The sequence below is a fragment of the Mauremys reevesii genome, linkage group 5, assembly GCF_016161935.1.
Source record: "Mauremys reevesii isolate NIE-2019 linkage group 5, ASM1616193v1, whole genome shotgun sequence".
NCBI lineage: Eukaryota > Metazoa > Chordata > Testudines > Geoemydidae > Mauremys > Mauremys reevesii.
Window position 1 is genome coordinate 78,201,737 of NC_052627.1, and position 13,304 is coordinate 78,215,040.

Below are 13,304 nucleotides of genomic sequence, written 5' to 3' on the forward strand. Positions count from 1 at the left end.
AGATCCCTTTGTAACTCTTTGCAGTCTGCTTTGGACTTAACTATCTTGAGTAGTTTTGCATCATCTGCAAATGTTGCCACTTCACTGTTTACCCCTTATTACAGATCTTTTATGAATATGTTGAACAGCACTGGTCCCAGTACAGACCCCTGGGGAACAGCACTATTTACCTCTCTCCATTCTCAAAACTGGCCACTATTTTTTCCATGGGTGCTTGAGCCCCAGAGCACCCACAGAGTTGGCGCCTATGGCCACAAGGTTCAGAAATTCCATTTCCCTGCATCTTCCATGGCAACATCATCATCCCAATCTCAGCGCCCATCTAAATGATACTTTTGAAGGACGTTCAAGAGCTGCAAACCAATGATGCTACCACCTGCCAGTTCCCACACACCATTTAGCACTCTTTTTCCACATCTGGAGTAGAATATAATGCTCAGGTGGGTACATCATCCATTCCAACTATGCGATCAAATTTACCTCCCTTCCCCCTCCAAAACCTCCATTCTCCACCCCTTTTCAGGGGCCATTCTTATAAGGAGATTCTCAAACAACATAACAGCAAGGAGCTCTTTTCCCACTCTAAACCTTGTCCAGGTATGTCTAACACTCCATATTGCTGATGGGATGAATCTTTCTGTGGCATGGATGCTCAAAGTGATTAGATTGGCTTGGGGTTTTTGCAGGCCTTGGCTCAGTTTGATGCCCAGAGTGTATTCTCCTGCCCCACATCCTCCTAATGAGAGCATAGGAACTACAAAGATTTTTTCTTCTACTCCCTTCACTTATCATTGGTTTCATTAGTGGTGAGACAAGCAGGCAGCTTTAGCTACCTCCAGGTCAGGAACCTGCATTTAGGGGTTTGGGCTATACATTTAGGAGACCTGTCAGCAGATGTCTTCTTTGTTCAGTTCTAATGTTTTGTTGAAGATTCAGTCCTATGGATGAGCACTATCATTCATTTGGTCTTAATTGGAAATCTAACTGTTGATTTGCTTCTCACAAGGTCCCTTACAATAATTTGAGAGGAAACTCTGACAGAGCTTGTTAAGACTTCCCTTAAAGTTTGTAGAACTGTATCTAGTTCTGGGTATACACCCTTTCATCAGATATCTCCAAGGTTTATCCTCTCCAGCTTGGGTCCAGCAGTTTTTATTTTCTATACTCCAGAAACCTCTGGAGTCTGTAAATATCCTGATTTATGCTTTGTCTGTGCTTCTATGTGCCTAAAGCTTTTCTACAGCCTCCATCATTGTTGTATCTATAATGCAAGGAATGGCTTTGGCCCCTGACTCCGTGAGAGGGTTCTGGCTGTGGATCTCAAGCAGAGCGAGAGGCACCTGCCTCTAGCCCAGACTTAGAGGTGTGGGGCTTAGGATCCACCCCTCTCCTCAGCATCTTCTATTCACTAGCTTAGGCAGCACCCTTCCTAGCATGCTGGCTTTTGTGGATTCTAAGCTTCTCGTGGGCACCTCTTTCTTCCCACGCATTGCATGGAGAGCCAAGGCATCCAGTTCAGGGTTTGTGAATTCCATTGCGTGGCTAGGCATCTAAAAGCTAGGCACTGCAACACTCAACATCGGCAGTGTGTAAGTCCCTTTGTGGATTTGGGCCTTCGAGCATTCATGGCAGTTGCTCAGTGCAGCCAAACTCAGCAGAGGGAAGGAGTTCTTTACCTCACTCTGACTGTATCTTCTCCAGTCCTGCAACCATCAGTGCATATCAACCCAGTAGGTTTCACCATACTCACTATGGCCCTATACTGCTTTAATTCAGCCCTAGATGTGATTTACGATAGTCAGTACTGCAGTGCTAGGGCATTTTGCAACATGGGTAAATTGACTCTCTTGGGCCATGTATGGCTGAATGGGCCAACTTGAGTTCTCAGAAGGACAAATTTTCTCTGTTTCTGTGAAAACTGAGATGACCCTTATTTGAGTACTGTAGGTTTAGTGTTCCACAGTTGTCCTGCTAAGAGGCTTGATCATGCATAAATGCAATGTGCACCCTTTGGGATTTAGTAGTTCAGTACAGTATTTTGCTACTTGGGATATTACTTATTACCCATGTAGAATTAGCATTCTTCAAGACACTCTGATGCCCTATTGTTACTATATGAGCAGAGTGGCTGAGCTGATGGATTCTGATTTTTGTACTTGAAGACCTTCTAGTTCTAGTTCTTTGTTGAATTGATTCACCATCAGGACACCAGTGAGAAACTGTCTTTGCCTGCTGATTTAACTCTTTAGTAATAAGGTTAGGGAATTAATGGTTCGGGGGAGAGCTGGAATGCATGTTCCTTACTCACCTCTAGATTGCCAAAGTTCTCAGGGAGTTCTGTTAAGACAGGGCACATCTAGTAGAACAATGTGATTTGTAAGGACTTGTTACATTTCCAGGATTAGGAACTAGATCCACAACGCAATTTGGGTGCCATTTTAGGCACCTAAGTCCAAAATTTAGATCTTCAAAACACCCACTCAGCTGCCACCCAACCCTGGGTCTCTAGGCCTAAAGTCCCTAGTCTCCTAAAAGTCGCTTAGGTGCCTAAAAATCTGCCACTGAGCATATGCACAGCTGCATCAGAACTGACACCCAGGCCCCCAGCTCATACCTAAAACATAGAAGGATCGTCAAGTAAGCATTCCCCATTTGTGTCCCCTGTGAGACCCAATCCAGTAGGCATTCTCAGAGACCACCTAAAAGATTAGTCCCCACACAAAATACAGGAGCAGGAGAGGTGGTGGTGGTGCCTGTGCCTTCTAGCAAAAAATTATGGTGTCCCCACCTCTATGCCTTTTAGCCCAGAGGTTAGAGCACTCAGCAAGGATGTTGGGGCCCCAGGTTCATGTCCCCCATGCCTAATGTGGAGCAAAGACTTGAACTTGGGTTTTCCACATTAGAAGTGAGCACCCTGACCACTGAGCTGTAGGGTATTGTCTCCCTCAGTTTCTGTTGTTGAAGCTGTTCAACTTTGTATAAATAATTAAATAATCATTGGAACTGGGACTTGAACTGTGGTCTTCCACCAAGTGCCAGAACCACTGGGATGTAAAGTCATTCTCTCGCCCTGGTCCACTGAATGTTTAAGTATTTATACAAAGTGGAACAGCTTCAACAGAAAAGATTGAGAGAGACCCCCCTGACAATATCCCATAGGCCAGAAGTTAGGTGCTGTCCTGAAAGGTTACAAATGTGGGTTCAGACCCCTTCTCCTAATCACACAAAGTGGGACATTTGAACCAGCATCCCCCACATCCAGGATGAGCGCTCTAACCCCTGGGCTCAAGATTATAAGGGGGAGTATGTGGCAGCTTCTCCCTCCTTGTGTTTGCAAGAAAGGGCTTAGGCACTTCATTCCAGGAATGGCTCATGACTGTAAATCCTAAGCAAAGATGGACACCTCTGACCCAGATTTAGGCACCTAAGTTCCTTTGAGGGGCAATGCTTAAACCACACCCTTCTCCTTGGCATTTCCTGTGGCTAACGTAAGGAACACCTCACTCACCTTGCTGGCTGTGGATTCCATAGTTAGATACTTAGCATTTTATAGAGAGCCAGGGTGCCTACCTCTGGGCTGTGGATTCTGCTAAGCAGCAGAGCAGAGTTAGAAGTTGCAGTGCTGAGCCCCCTTTGTGAATCTTACCATAGCAATAGTCAGTTTTTTATCTCAGTAAGACCTGAATTTGCCTCCTGGTTCGTAATGAGACATCCATCCAAACCCACTGTAGAGCTTTGTGAAAATGCCCACCAGAGTGGCCTGTTTACTTTCTGTTCTCTCAGCTAAGTGGGTGGATGGATGCTTTATGACTTAGCACTACTCATCTACACTTTTTGGTTGCAAGAGAAGATTTGAGTAAACTTTGGGACTAACGGGAACCATCATGCTGTGTTCATTTATGGATGTGTTATTTTCCTTTAAAAAACAGGAATACTTGTGGCACCTTAGAGCACTTTATTTCAGCATAAGCTTTCGTGGGCATCCGAAGAAGTGAGCTGTAGCCCACGAAAGCTTATGCTGAAATAAATGTGTTAGTCTCTAAGGTGCCACAAGTACTCCTATTCTTTTTGCGGATACAGACTAACACGACTGCTATTCTGAAACCTTATTTTCCTTTGTTTCTCTAGTCAAGATGCTTTCTCTCCCCTGCCCCCCGAAAGAGAACAGCATCTGTTAGTTCACTTTTTAAGTGCAGCGTGGGAGTCCTTCAAACATCTTAGAGTTGTTTTGCCTTCAAGATCTTAGTAAAGGAACAGATCCTCAGTTGCTTATATCTCTGGATGGGTTTTTACATTTTTAGCCTGCAGAGACTTGTTTGCCCTTCAGTTCAGAGGAGCATCCACTATACTCTCTGCATCTTGGGCTGAGGCATTGCACAAGTAATTTTAGAGGCAACACAAATATCACCAATTTTAAGCACTTTCTTAATGACAGTAGTGTGTGTCACCTGCTCTCAGTGATGACTGGTGAAGTGGGAAGAGCAGATATTTGGCAATTAAGAATTGCTTATCAGTAATTGGGCTTGTCCTAGTAATCTGTTCCCCATCCTAGTTCTCCTTTCCTTTCGGCTGTAATATGAAATTGTACACTGTGTGGGAAGTTTCTGACTGAAGGAGAAGAGAGGTGCTTGCCTATATATACCTTACTTGAATGACAGCTCCGTTGCATCCTAAGCTTCCTCTTAGATGAGCCAAGCTGCTGTCAGTGATAATTGGTCATAGAATGAGGAAAGAGAAAAATATAGTTAATGTCATGTAAATCTTTCTTAATATACCTGCAGTAGTTTCCATCCGTTATCGGATATTATGACATGACATCTAAGGCCTCTTAAATTCTATATGACAGGTCCTTGGACCCTCTTAATGAAGCAACCTCTTAAAGGGTCTGTTAACAGTTTTAAAACTGCATCTGAGGATTTCCCTAGCACAGAGCTCCCATAGCCAGCCCTCTGCCAGCCTGTATTGGTCCTTGCCTCAACATAGAGGGCATTCCGGGGTGTGGGGAAGCTGGATAGAGCACAGTGCTTCCCTGAAGACTGTATCCACCAGTATAAGTTAGTACATTGGCCTTGGTTGTCCCCAGGACCAAGGAATGGAAAAGTAGAGTAAAGCTACCTACATTTGATTCCCAGGAGCACTAAGTGCTGCTATGGCCCCATACTGCTTTAATTCAGCCCCAGGGGCTGCGGGGCATCCTGGGGCGGGCCGGTGGAGGCGTGGAGCTCCGCATGGATGCCTTTCACGCCCCGCGGAGCCGGGACGAGCGGCGCCTGCCCCGCGCATGCCTGCGCGGCGGGTCCGGTTCCGGGGTTCTGACCGCTGCCGCAGGCATCGCCGCGCCGATCCGCCCCGGCCGGCCCCGGCCCGTGGGACCCGCGCAGGCATGCCGCGGGGAGAGCCGAGCAAATGCCCCCCTCCCCAGGATGCGGAGCCCGCGGAAAAGAGGGACCGCCGCCGGGACTGGGAAGGAGGCGCGCAGCGCTCCGCGCTGCTTGGGGCAGCCTACTTTGTAGAGCCGCCCCTGTTCAGCCCTCAGATGTGATTTACAATAGTGTTTATAGAAACCTTTTCATTTTAATGGGGATGCTTGGTGGCTCTGCCTTCAGTATTTAAGGATGTGATTCTTATCCAGTTAAAGTCCTGAGTGAAATAAAGGTGATGGACTATCTTGATCCATAGAAGGCAGAATTCCTTCATGTCGAACTACCACATACAAACTCTAATTCTCAGGAGAGGGGGAAAAAACTTATGAAAACAGGATTGAACCTTTCTGATATGAGAAAGCAATGAGCTGATGTCTGAGTAGTGAAAATATGGGGAAGCTTTCCTTAAGGCATCCTGCTTCTATGTCTTTGCAATAAATGGAAGAAAGCTCTAGTTTAAAATATTTACAATACAGAAATAAAACAGATATTTTATGAAACATGACTGTTATTATTTAACATTTGTACTACAGTAACAATTAGAGGCCCTAATCAAAATCTGGATTGCCATTGTGCGAGGGGCTGTACCTACACATTCTGAGCAATAATTCCCTGCCCAGTAAAGTTTATTATCTAAATAGGCAATATAGACAAGGAATGGGAGAAAGGAATTATTTTTGTATGCTAACAAGTATCTTCATAACTACATTCTTAATTATAATAAAATTGACTTGTCACAATATATGGTGTCTTGGGTTTGTTGGTGTTGCTCAGAGGACCATTCTTACCTCTGAGGGTATTGTGTGTATCCCAGAAGAGAACTGTCAGCTTCATGCAGGGATATGTAGGAGTGATTGCTGGATCTCAGATGCCCAGTGCTCACTTATCTTCAATTGGGAGAGTGCTAGCTGTATCACAGTTACTGTATGTGATATACAGCATGGATGGTGGCTTCAGAAGAAGTTATTTGCCAGAAAGAGGATGCTTTACTGACAAATCTCTTGTGGAAAAAGAGACTGGAAGTGTTCTTCAGGGGAAAAAAAAAGAGATGTCCATAAGTCTTTGAAAGTTTGCAGCAGAAAATAATAATTGAGCGACTGCATCACAAAAAGACTTTGAGATGTCTTTCAGAAAAAGCAGAATATTGTGATTTCTTTTGTTAAAATGTTTTATTTATCAAAATGCAGTTCAGATAAAGGCTCTGATTCATTATGGATTTTAATATACTGTTGATCGAGATATGATTTTAAAATACTACTATATTCAGTTTAATCTGAAAATAACTTACATTATTATAATGTTTCTTTATCAACAATTAGGTACTTCATGAAGAGACTACAATCCCAGGAACTGATTTGAAATTATCATACTTAAGCTCCAGAGCTGCAGGATATAAATCAGTTCTTAAGATCACGATGACTCAGTCTGTTATACCATTTAACTTAATGAAGGTTCATCTTATGGTGGCAGTGGTGGGAAGACTCTTTCAGAAATGGTTCCCTGCATCCCCAAATCTGGCTTACACTTTCATATGGGATAAAACCGATGCATACAACCAGAAGGTCTATGGCTTATCTGAAGCTGTTGGTATGTACAGTGTGATGCCTTTCTGAATTTATTACTGTCTTGGAATCATAGTGTTAAAATGAAACTGACTATATCAGTTAATCAGAAAATATTTAGCACAACAACACTGTACTAAAGGTAGACTTTTTATAATAAAAATGTATTTCAAAATAAAAAGAGATCACAAATTGATAATTTTTCATTTGTATTAAATAAGTTGGAGGATAGGCCCAATGTGGATAGTTTTTGTGAATCTCATTTTAAGCACAGTGGCAAATTAATGTGGAAAAAACCCACTCTGTATTGCACCCTTGTCTTAGGACAGACTTAGTCAGTCTACTGCTCTTTTTAAAAACAAGATCATTTTAATCATCTGAAATTCCTTTTTTAAATTGTGAAATATTTGAACAATCTCTGTATGATAAAGGATATACAGGTTTTAATTTAGTTTGTGAGGGCAAAAAAATCACAAGTTTAGTATAGAAATGTTATTTTTCTGAACAAAATTCCATTTTTCAACTATGGTGGGGAATATGAAATGTGATTTATTATGATTCCAGTGTCTGTAGGTTATGAATACGAGTCTTGTTTGGATCTAACTCTCTGGGAAAAGCGGACTGCCATTTTGCAGGGATATGAATTGGATGCCTCTAACATGGGTGGTTGGACATTGGATAAACATCATGTGTTAGATGTTCAGAATGGTAAGGACGTATTCTTGTCATTGTTCATTTTAATATTTTACTCTAGTGCCCTTGCTTGAAACATATCGTTAAAATTAATCAAATATTTTCTTCCATGTAAAGAAGTACCATACCTATGCAAAGTATGAAATAATTGAGTATTTTATGTGTTTCCATGTTTTACAGTTTATACCATATTTCTCCCTCCTAAAATTACATAAGCCTTTGGGATTTACTTAACAAAGGTGTCACAATGAAAAGCATATTATTGCATTTTTTTAGCTTACAAAATTTTATTTTACATGATATTTGCTGTCTTATTATCTACAGCGAAATGCTTTCTTAATGATTCTCAACATTCTGTTAGCTTTTTTGACTGCCGCTGCACAATGAGTGGATGTTTTCTGAGAACTATCCATAATGACTCCACGATCTCTCTCTTGAGAGGTAACAGCTAATTTAGACCCCATAATTTTATATGTATAATTGGGATAATGTTTGCTAATTACTTTGCATTTATCCACAGTGAGTTTCATCTGCCATTTTGTTGTCCCATCACCCAGTTTTGTGAGATCCCTTTGTAGCTCTTTGCAGTCTGCTTTGGACTTAACTATCCTGAGTAGTTTTGCATCATCTGCAAATGTTGCCACTTCACTGTTAACCCCTTATTCCAGATCTTTTATGAATATGTTGAACAGCACTGGTCCCAGTACAGACCACTGGGGGACAGCACTATTTACCTCTCTCCATTCTGAAAACTGACCATTTATTCCTACCCTTTGTTTCCTATCTTTTAACCAGTTACTGACCCATGAGAGAACCTTCCCTCTTATCCCATGACCATTTAATGAGGCCCTTGTTTATCAGTTAGAAGTCAGCTTGACAACACAGCGCACAGTCAACCTGTGGAACTCCTTGCCTGAGGAGGTTGTCAAAAAAGCTAACAGAATGTTGAGAATCATTAAGAAAGCATATTTGCTGTAGCTAATAAGACAGCAAATATCATGTTGCCTCTATATAAATCCATGATATGCCCACATCTTGAATAGTGCATGCAAATGTGGTCGCCCCATCTCAAAAAAGATATATTAGAATTGGAAAATGTACAGAGAAGGGAAACAAAAATGATTAGGGACATTGAACAGCTTGGAAAAGAAACGACTAAGGGGGTATATGATTGAGATCTATAAAGTCATGACTGGTGTGGTGAAAGTAAATAAGGAACTGTTATTTACTCCTCATAACACAAGAACTAAGGGTCAACAAATGAAATTAATAGGTAGCAGGTTTAAAGCAAACAAAAGGAAGTATTTTTTCACACAACGCACAGTCAACCTGTGGAACTCTTTGCTACAGGATATTATAAAGGCCAAGACTATAACAGAGTTCAAAAAAAGAACTAGATACATCCATGGAGGATAGGTCCATCAATGGCTATTAGCCAGGATGGACAGGGATGGTTTCCCTAGCCACTCTTTGCCAGAAGCTGGGAATGGATGACAGGGGATGGATCACATGATGATGTTCTATTCGTTCCCTCTGGGGTACCTGGCATTGGCCACTGTCAGAAGACAGGATATTGGGCTAGATGGACCTTTGATCTGACCCAGTATGGCCATTCTTACATTCTTATGTTCTCACTAACTTCAGCTAATGGGGGACCAATTGTGAATTAGTAAGATTTGAGTTTTCATGAGTGCCAAGAGCAGAGTCAATGTGTCTAACATGCTTCTCATTGGCCTCTTATACAGTGTTCTGTCATGCCCCCGCCCCAACCCCACACAGTACATTTCCATGGAGCAAGGCTATTTACAATTCATGTTGCTAATGCTTCTCCTTGTGGCCCAACTCCCTGGCAGGGTGTCTCATGAATGACTCTGCAGCACTTTGGGAACACTGACATAAAGAAGAAGCCAGTGATGCAGAGGGGCTCTCTTCTCTTAGAATAGGCACTGCTAACTACATTTTCATGTGTCACTTCATTGCAGCTAGATTGAACCAGCCTCCCAACAATCAGTTCCTCTCTGCCTACCGCTCCTCACTTGATGGAGAAGGGGAGTGGTGGAGATTGCTAGGGACTGCCCAGACAACATAGCAGCAGCCACAATTATAATATAGTAATTATAATTTACATAGTGACTTTGGTACTAAAGTATCCAAAACCAAAATTCATATCAGGATCACTCCACTCCCCAGAGAAATGTAGCCTACTCTGGAGTAAAATGAGGCAGCTGTTTAACAGTGTTCAGCATCATGGCATAAGAGTTTAGCAAAGGAAATGAAGAATACTGTATTCAGTTGGATCTGTAAGGGAAGTTAGATAAGCAGAATGAAATGATGCAAGTTGGAATTTGGTCAGGATGCACTGTACTCTTACAGAAAGTATGATTGGGTCTCCCTCTAACACTGTGTTGGGGTATCAGTTCTGTACTGACCTAGGGTATGTCTGCACCACATCTGAAGGTGCAATTGTAGTGCAAGTAGACATACTCACTCTAACTTCACTCTAGCACAGGTAACAATAGCAGTAAAAATACTGTGGCATAGACTTCGGGATGGGCCAGCAATTTGAATATGCACCCAATGTCATCAGCAGGCTTGTACTGTGGCAGGTAACCTGAAGTGAAGCCTTATGCCACCATATTTTCACTACTATTGTTATCACACTGCAATTACACCTTAATTTGTGGTGTAGCTATATCCTGAGAGGGAAGAATGCTACTTCCAGCAGTATCCAGGTATTTTGTAGAGGTTTCCCATCTGTGTTGGCTCAGTTTGATCCTGCTTAGCTGGTGTGATATGATGGGTCATAGCCTACCTGGTACTGCTGAATAGTAAAAAAAATAGTACAACCAAATAAGGGGAAATGGAAATTTAAATATAAAATGTCAGACAAGAGCCATGCAAAATTCTAATGATATTTATAAAAATGCAAAGATGCATGTTTTATTTAGTCTAGGTTTTTAAATTATGAGGTTGTTTCTATTCACAAGGTGAATTGATAGTGGCTTTAAATTATGTTCAAGAGTAGATTTGACAAGTATGACTTTTCAAAGTGACATGTGTCTAATTGAATAAAGGAAGTAGTTAGTTGTAATGACAGGGTGGATGAGCTGGAGAAATTTATTCAGAGTAGAGTACAGACAGTGACAGGTGTTTGTATGGACACCCTGAACCACTGCAATAAATATTCTAATGTTCATCTTTCCATTCTGTGATAATAGAGGAGAAATATGAAGGAGCAATTTTTCAAAGTAATGACAGAATAAATCATGTGCACTAGTGCAGAGTCTTGACTTGTAGGAGTCCTCTTATAAAAATTATAGAACTTAGCTATTTCAGCAAAATTATGGTTCCATGATTGTCACAAATGATGTAATCATAGGAAGGGTGATTTCAGATGCCATTAATGCATTCTTCCTCAGACTATTCATGAAAAACACACTCCCTTTGCTATTATGATGCAGCCTTATTTCGATGACTTTTCTTTAAGTTTTCGTAAGCCAGTTTCATCCTTGCTGATTTCATAATGTACATTTGCTCTGGTATTTACCACTACCAAATTGTATGGCATTAACAAAGTAACTGAAGCAACCAAAAACAGTCTAAGTGAAAAAGGAAAGATATTTATTCTGATCTCTTTTCAACTTAAAAAGTGCCTTGGGGAAAAAGTGGGGGGAAGGGGAGGAATACACCTTCTCAAGTTTCCTAAATGTGTTTTTGTAAGATTGATTGTTTTATCGGTATCTCGAAAAAGAAGTGTTACCATTAGCATCAAAAACTGCTTTTGAAACTTTGTACTCAATAAATAAAACATGTAGCACTATAAAGTACAAAGTGACATGTGGTTTACATGGATTATGCCACATTAAGATTTATTGTGACATATGAGCATAACAATAGCAGCTGACCATCCATACAGCAGAACTTGATGGAGTCATTGATCTATATAATAATGAGGACACTGGTAACATTTAACTGAGTCCAAATTCAAACATAATTTTCTAACTATGAAAAATTTAACATCAGGTATGTATTTTGCTTCCCACATTTCATGTGAAGGCCATAAAAATGTACTGCTGGCATATTACTTTGTCTTTATAAAATAACTGTACTTCTCATGCCTCAAAGCAGAATTAGGTTTAAGGAGCAGGTTGGCCTGCCACAACATTTTTTGTTGTATTTGACATTTTTAATAACTGTATATAACTGCAGATGTATTCTAGGTGCAGACTTTGTTACCAGGGATAGATTAGTATTGTACAGTGAAAAAGACTCTTTTATAATGTGAAATTGAGTCACAGAACTTTTTTGAAGTAGCCCCTTATTAATGTTTGATGTATGTGGTAGTGGTCCAGTCAAATGTAACAGGATATTTTTTAATTAGTTACTGTATGACTACAGGAATGAAACTCACAAATATAAACCCATCTTTTACAATAATCAATGTACATGCAATTAGAACTCCAGTCTTCTGAGGGAGATTTTCAAACCGAAGGGATTTAGAAGCATATGTTTCATTAAAAGTAAATGGATTATGTGATTTTTGTGATTTTTTTCAAAAAAAATTCCCCCTCCATTATAAATATAAAAATGTTATAAACAGAATGATTGTAAACATGTTCATATTACAGATGTTAGTATTTTTAATATTCTACTATATCTTTTGGACAAGACAGTTGTTTTCAATGTTTTTTAATTTGGTGCTGTGGGTTCTCTAAGTATATTTCTGATTTATTTGTAAATATTAATGAATTTTATGAAAAAAAAGTCTTGCATAAGATATGTTTGCTATTAATGATCATCATTTCCTGAATGTGACTTTGATGTGGGAAGCAATTGTATTTTTATTTCTATCAGGTATCCTCTACAAAGGAAATGGTGAAAATCAATTTATTTCTCAGCAACCTCCAGTTGTTAGTAGCATCATGGGCAATGGACGAAGACGCAGCATCTCATGCCCAAGTTGCAACGGCCAAGCTGATGGTAATAAACTACTAGCTCCGGTAGCATTAGCTTGTGGGATAGATGGCAGCCTGTACATAGGGGATTTCAACTATGTTCGGCGGATATTCCCATCTGGAAACGTCACTAGTGTTCTTGAACTAAGGTACGCCTTTTCCCAGTCTGGGACTTTTGGAATTAAGGTGGTGTTGAGAATTAAAATATGGGATAGTTTTCTGACATTTTATAAGTTAATATATCAAATTCAGTTGGAGATAAAATGTTGTATTTTTTTTACATAATGCATTGAACCAAAAGAATTGAACCAAATAAAAAATGAAGTAAATTTGATTAACTCTAAAATGTTTAACTATGCATATCTCTATCTAAAAATATTGTAGCAATTCAAACTAGCCTAAGTATTTCCTGTTTTAGAGTCAAAATAAGTTAACTCTGTCGGATCAAAGTGTGTAATTCATCTTCTTCACTAGAATAATAATATTTTAAATTCTGCCTTCTACTCCTCTTGTTTCTTTTCTAACCTTTTTTCTAATACTGCTTTTCTACTCTTCTTTACTTGCTCCCACCAAGAAATAAAGATTTTAGACATAGGTAAGTATTTTTAAGGAGATGTATATTTCTTCTAACTGTCCATTTTTACAAATGAATGTATATTGTGGATTAGTCA

General features: G+C 40.2%; 1 protein-coding gene across 1 annotated transcript in view; it reads left to right on the top strand.

Annotated features, from left to right (window-relative positions):
- The window catches only part of TENM3 (teneurin transmembrane protein 3), a 2,204,264-nt gene that overhangs the window by 2,133,134 nt on the left and 57,826 nt on the right, over window positions 1-13,304 (top strand). The window contains exons 31-34 of the mRNA XM_039540233.1: window positions 6,743-7,010; window positions 7,550-7,693; window positions 12,533-12,782; window positions 13,208-13,228. Of these exons, the coding sequence (XP_039396167.1) occupies window positions 6,743-7,010; window positions 7,550-7,693; window positions 12,533-12,782; window positions 13,208-13,228 (683 nt within the window). The remainder of the gene's footprint in view (window positions 1-6,742; window positions 7,011-7,549; window positions 7,694-12,532; window positions 12,783-13,207; window positions 13,229-13,304) is intronic.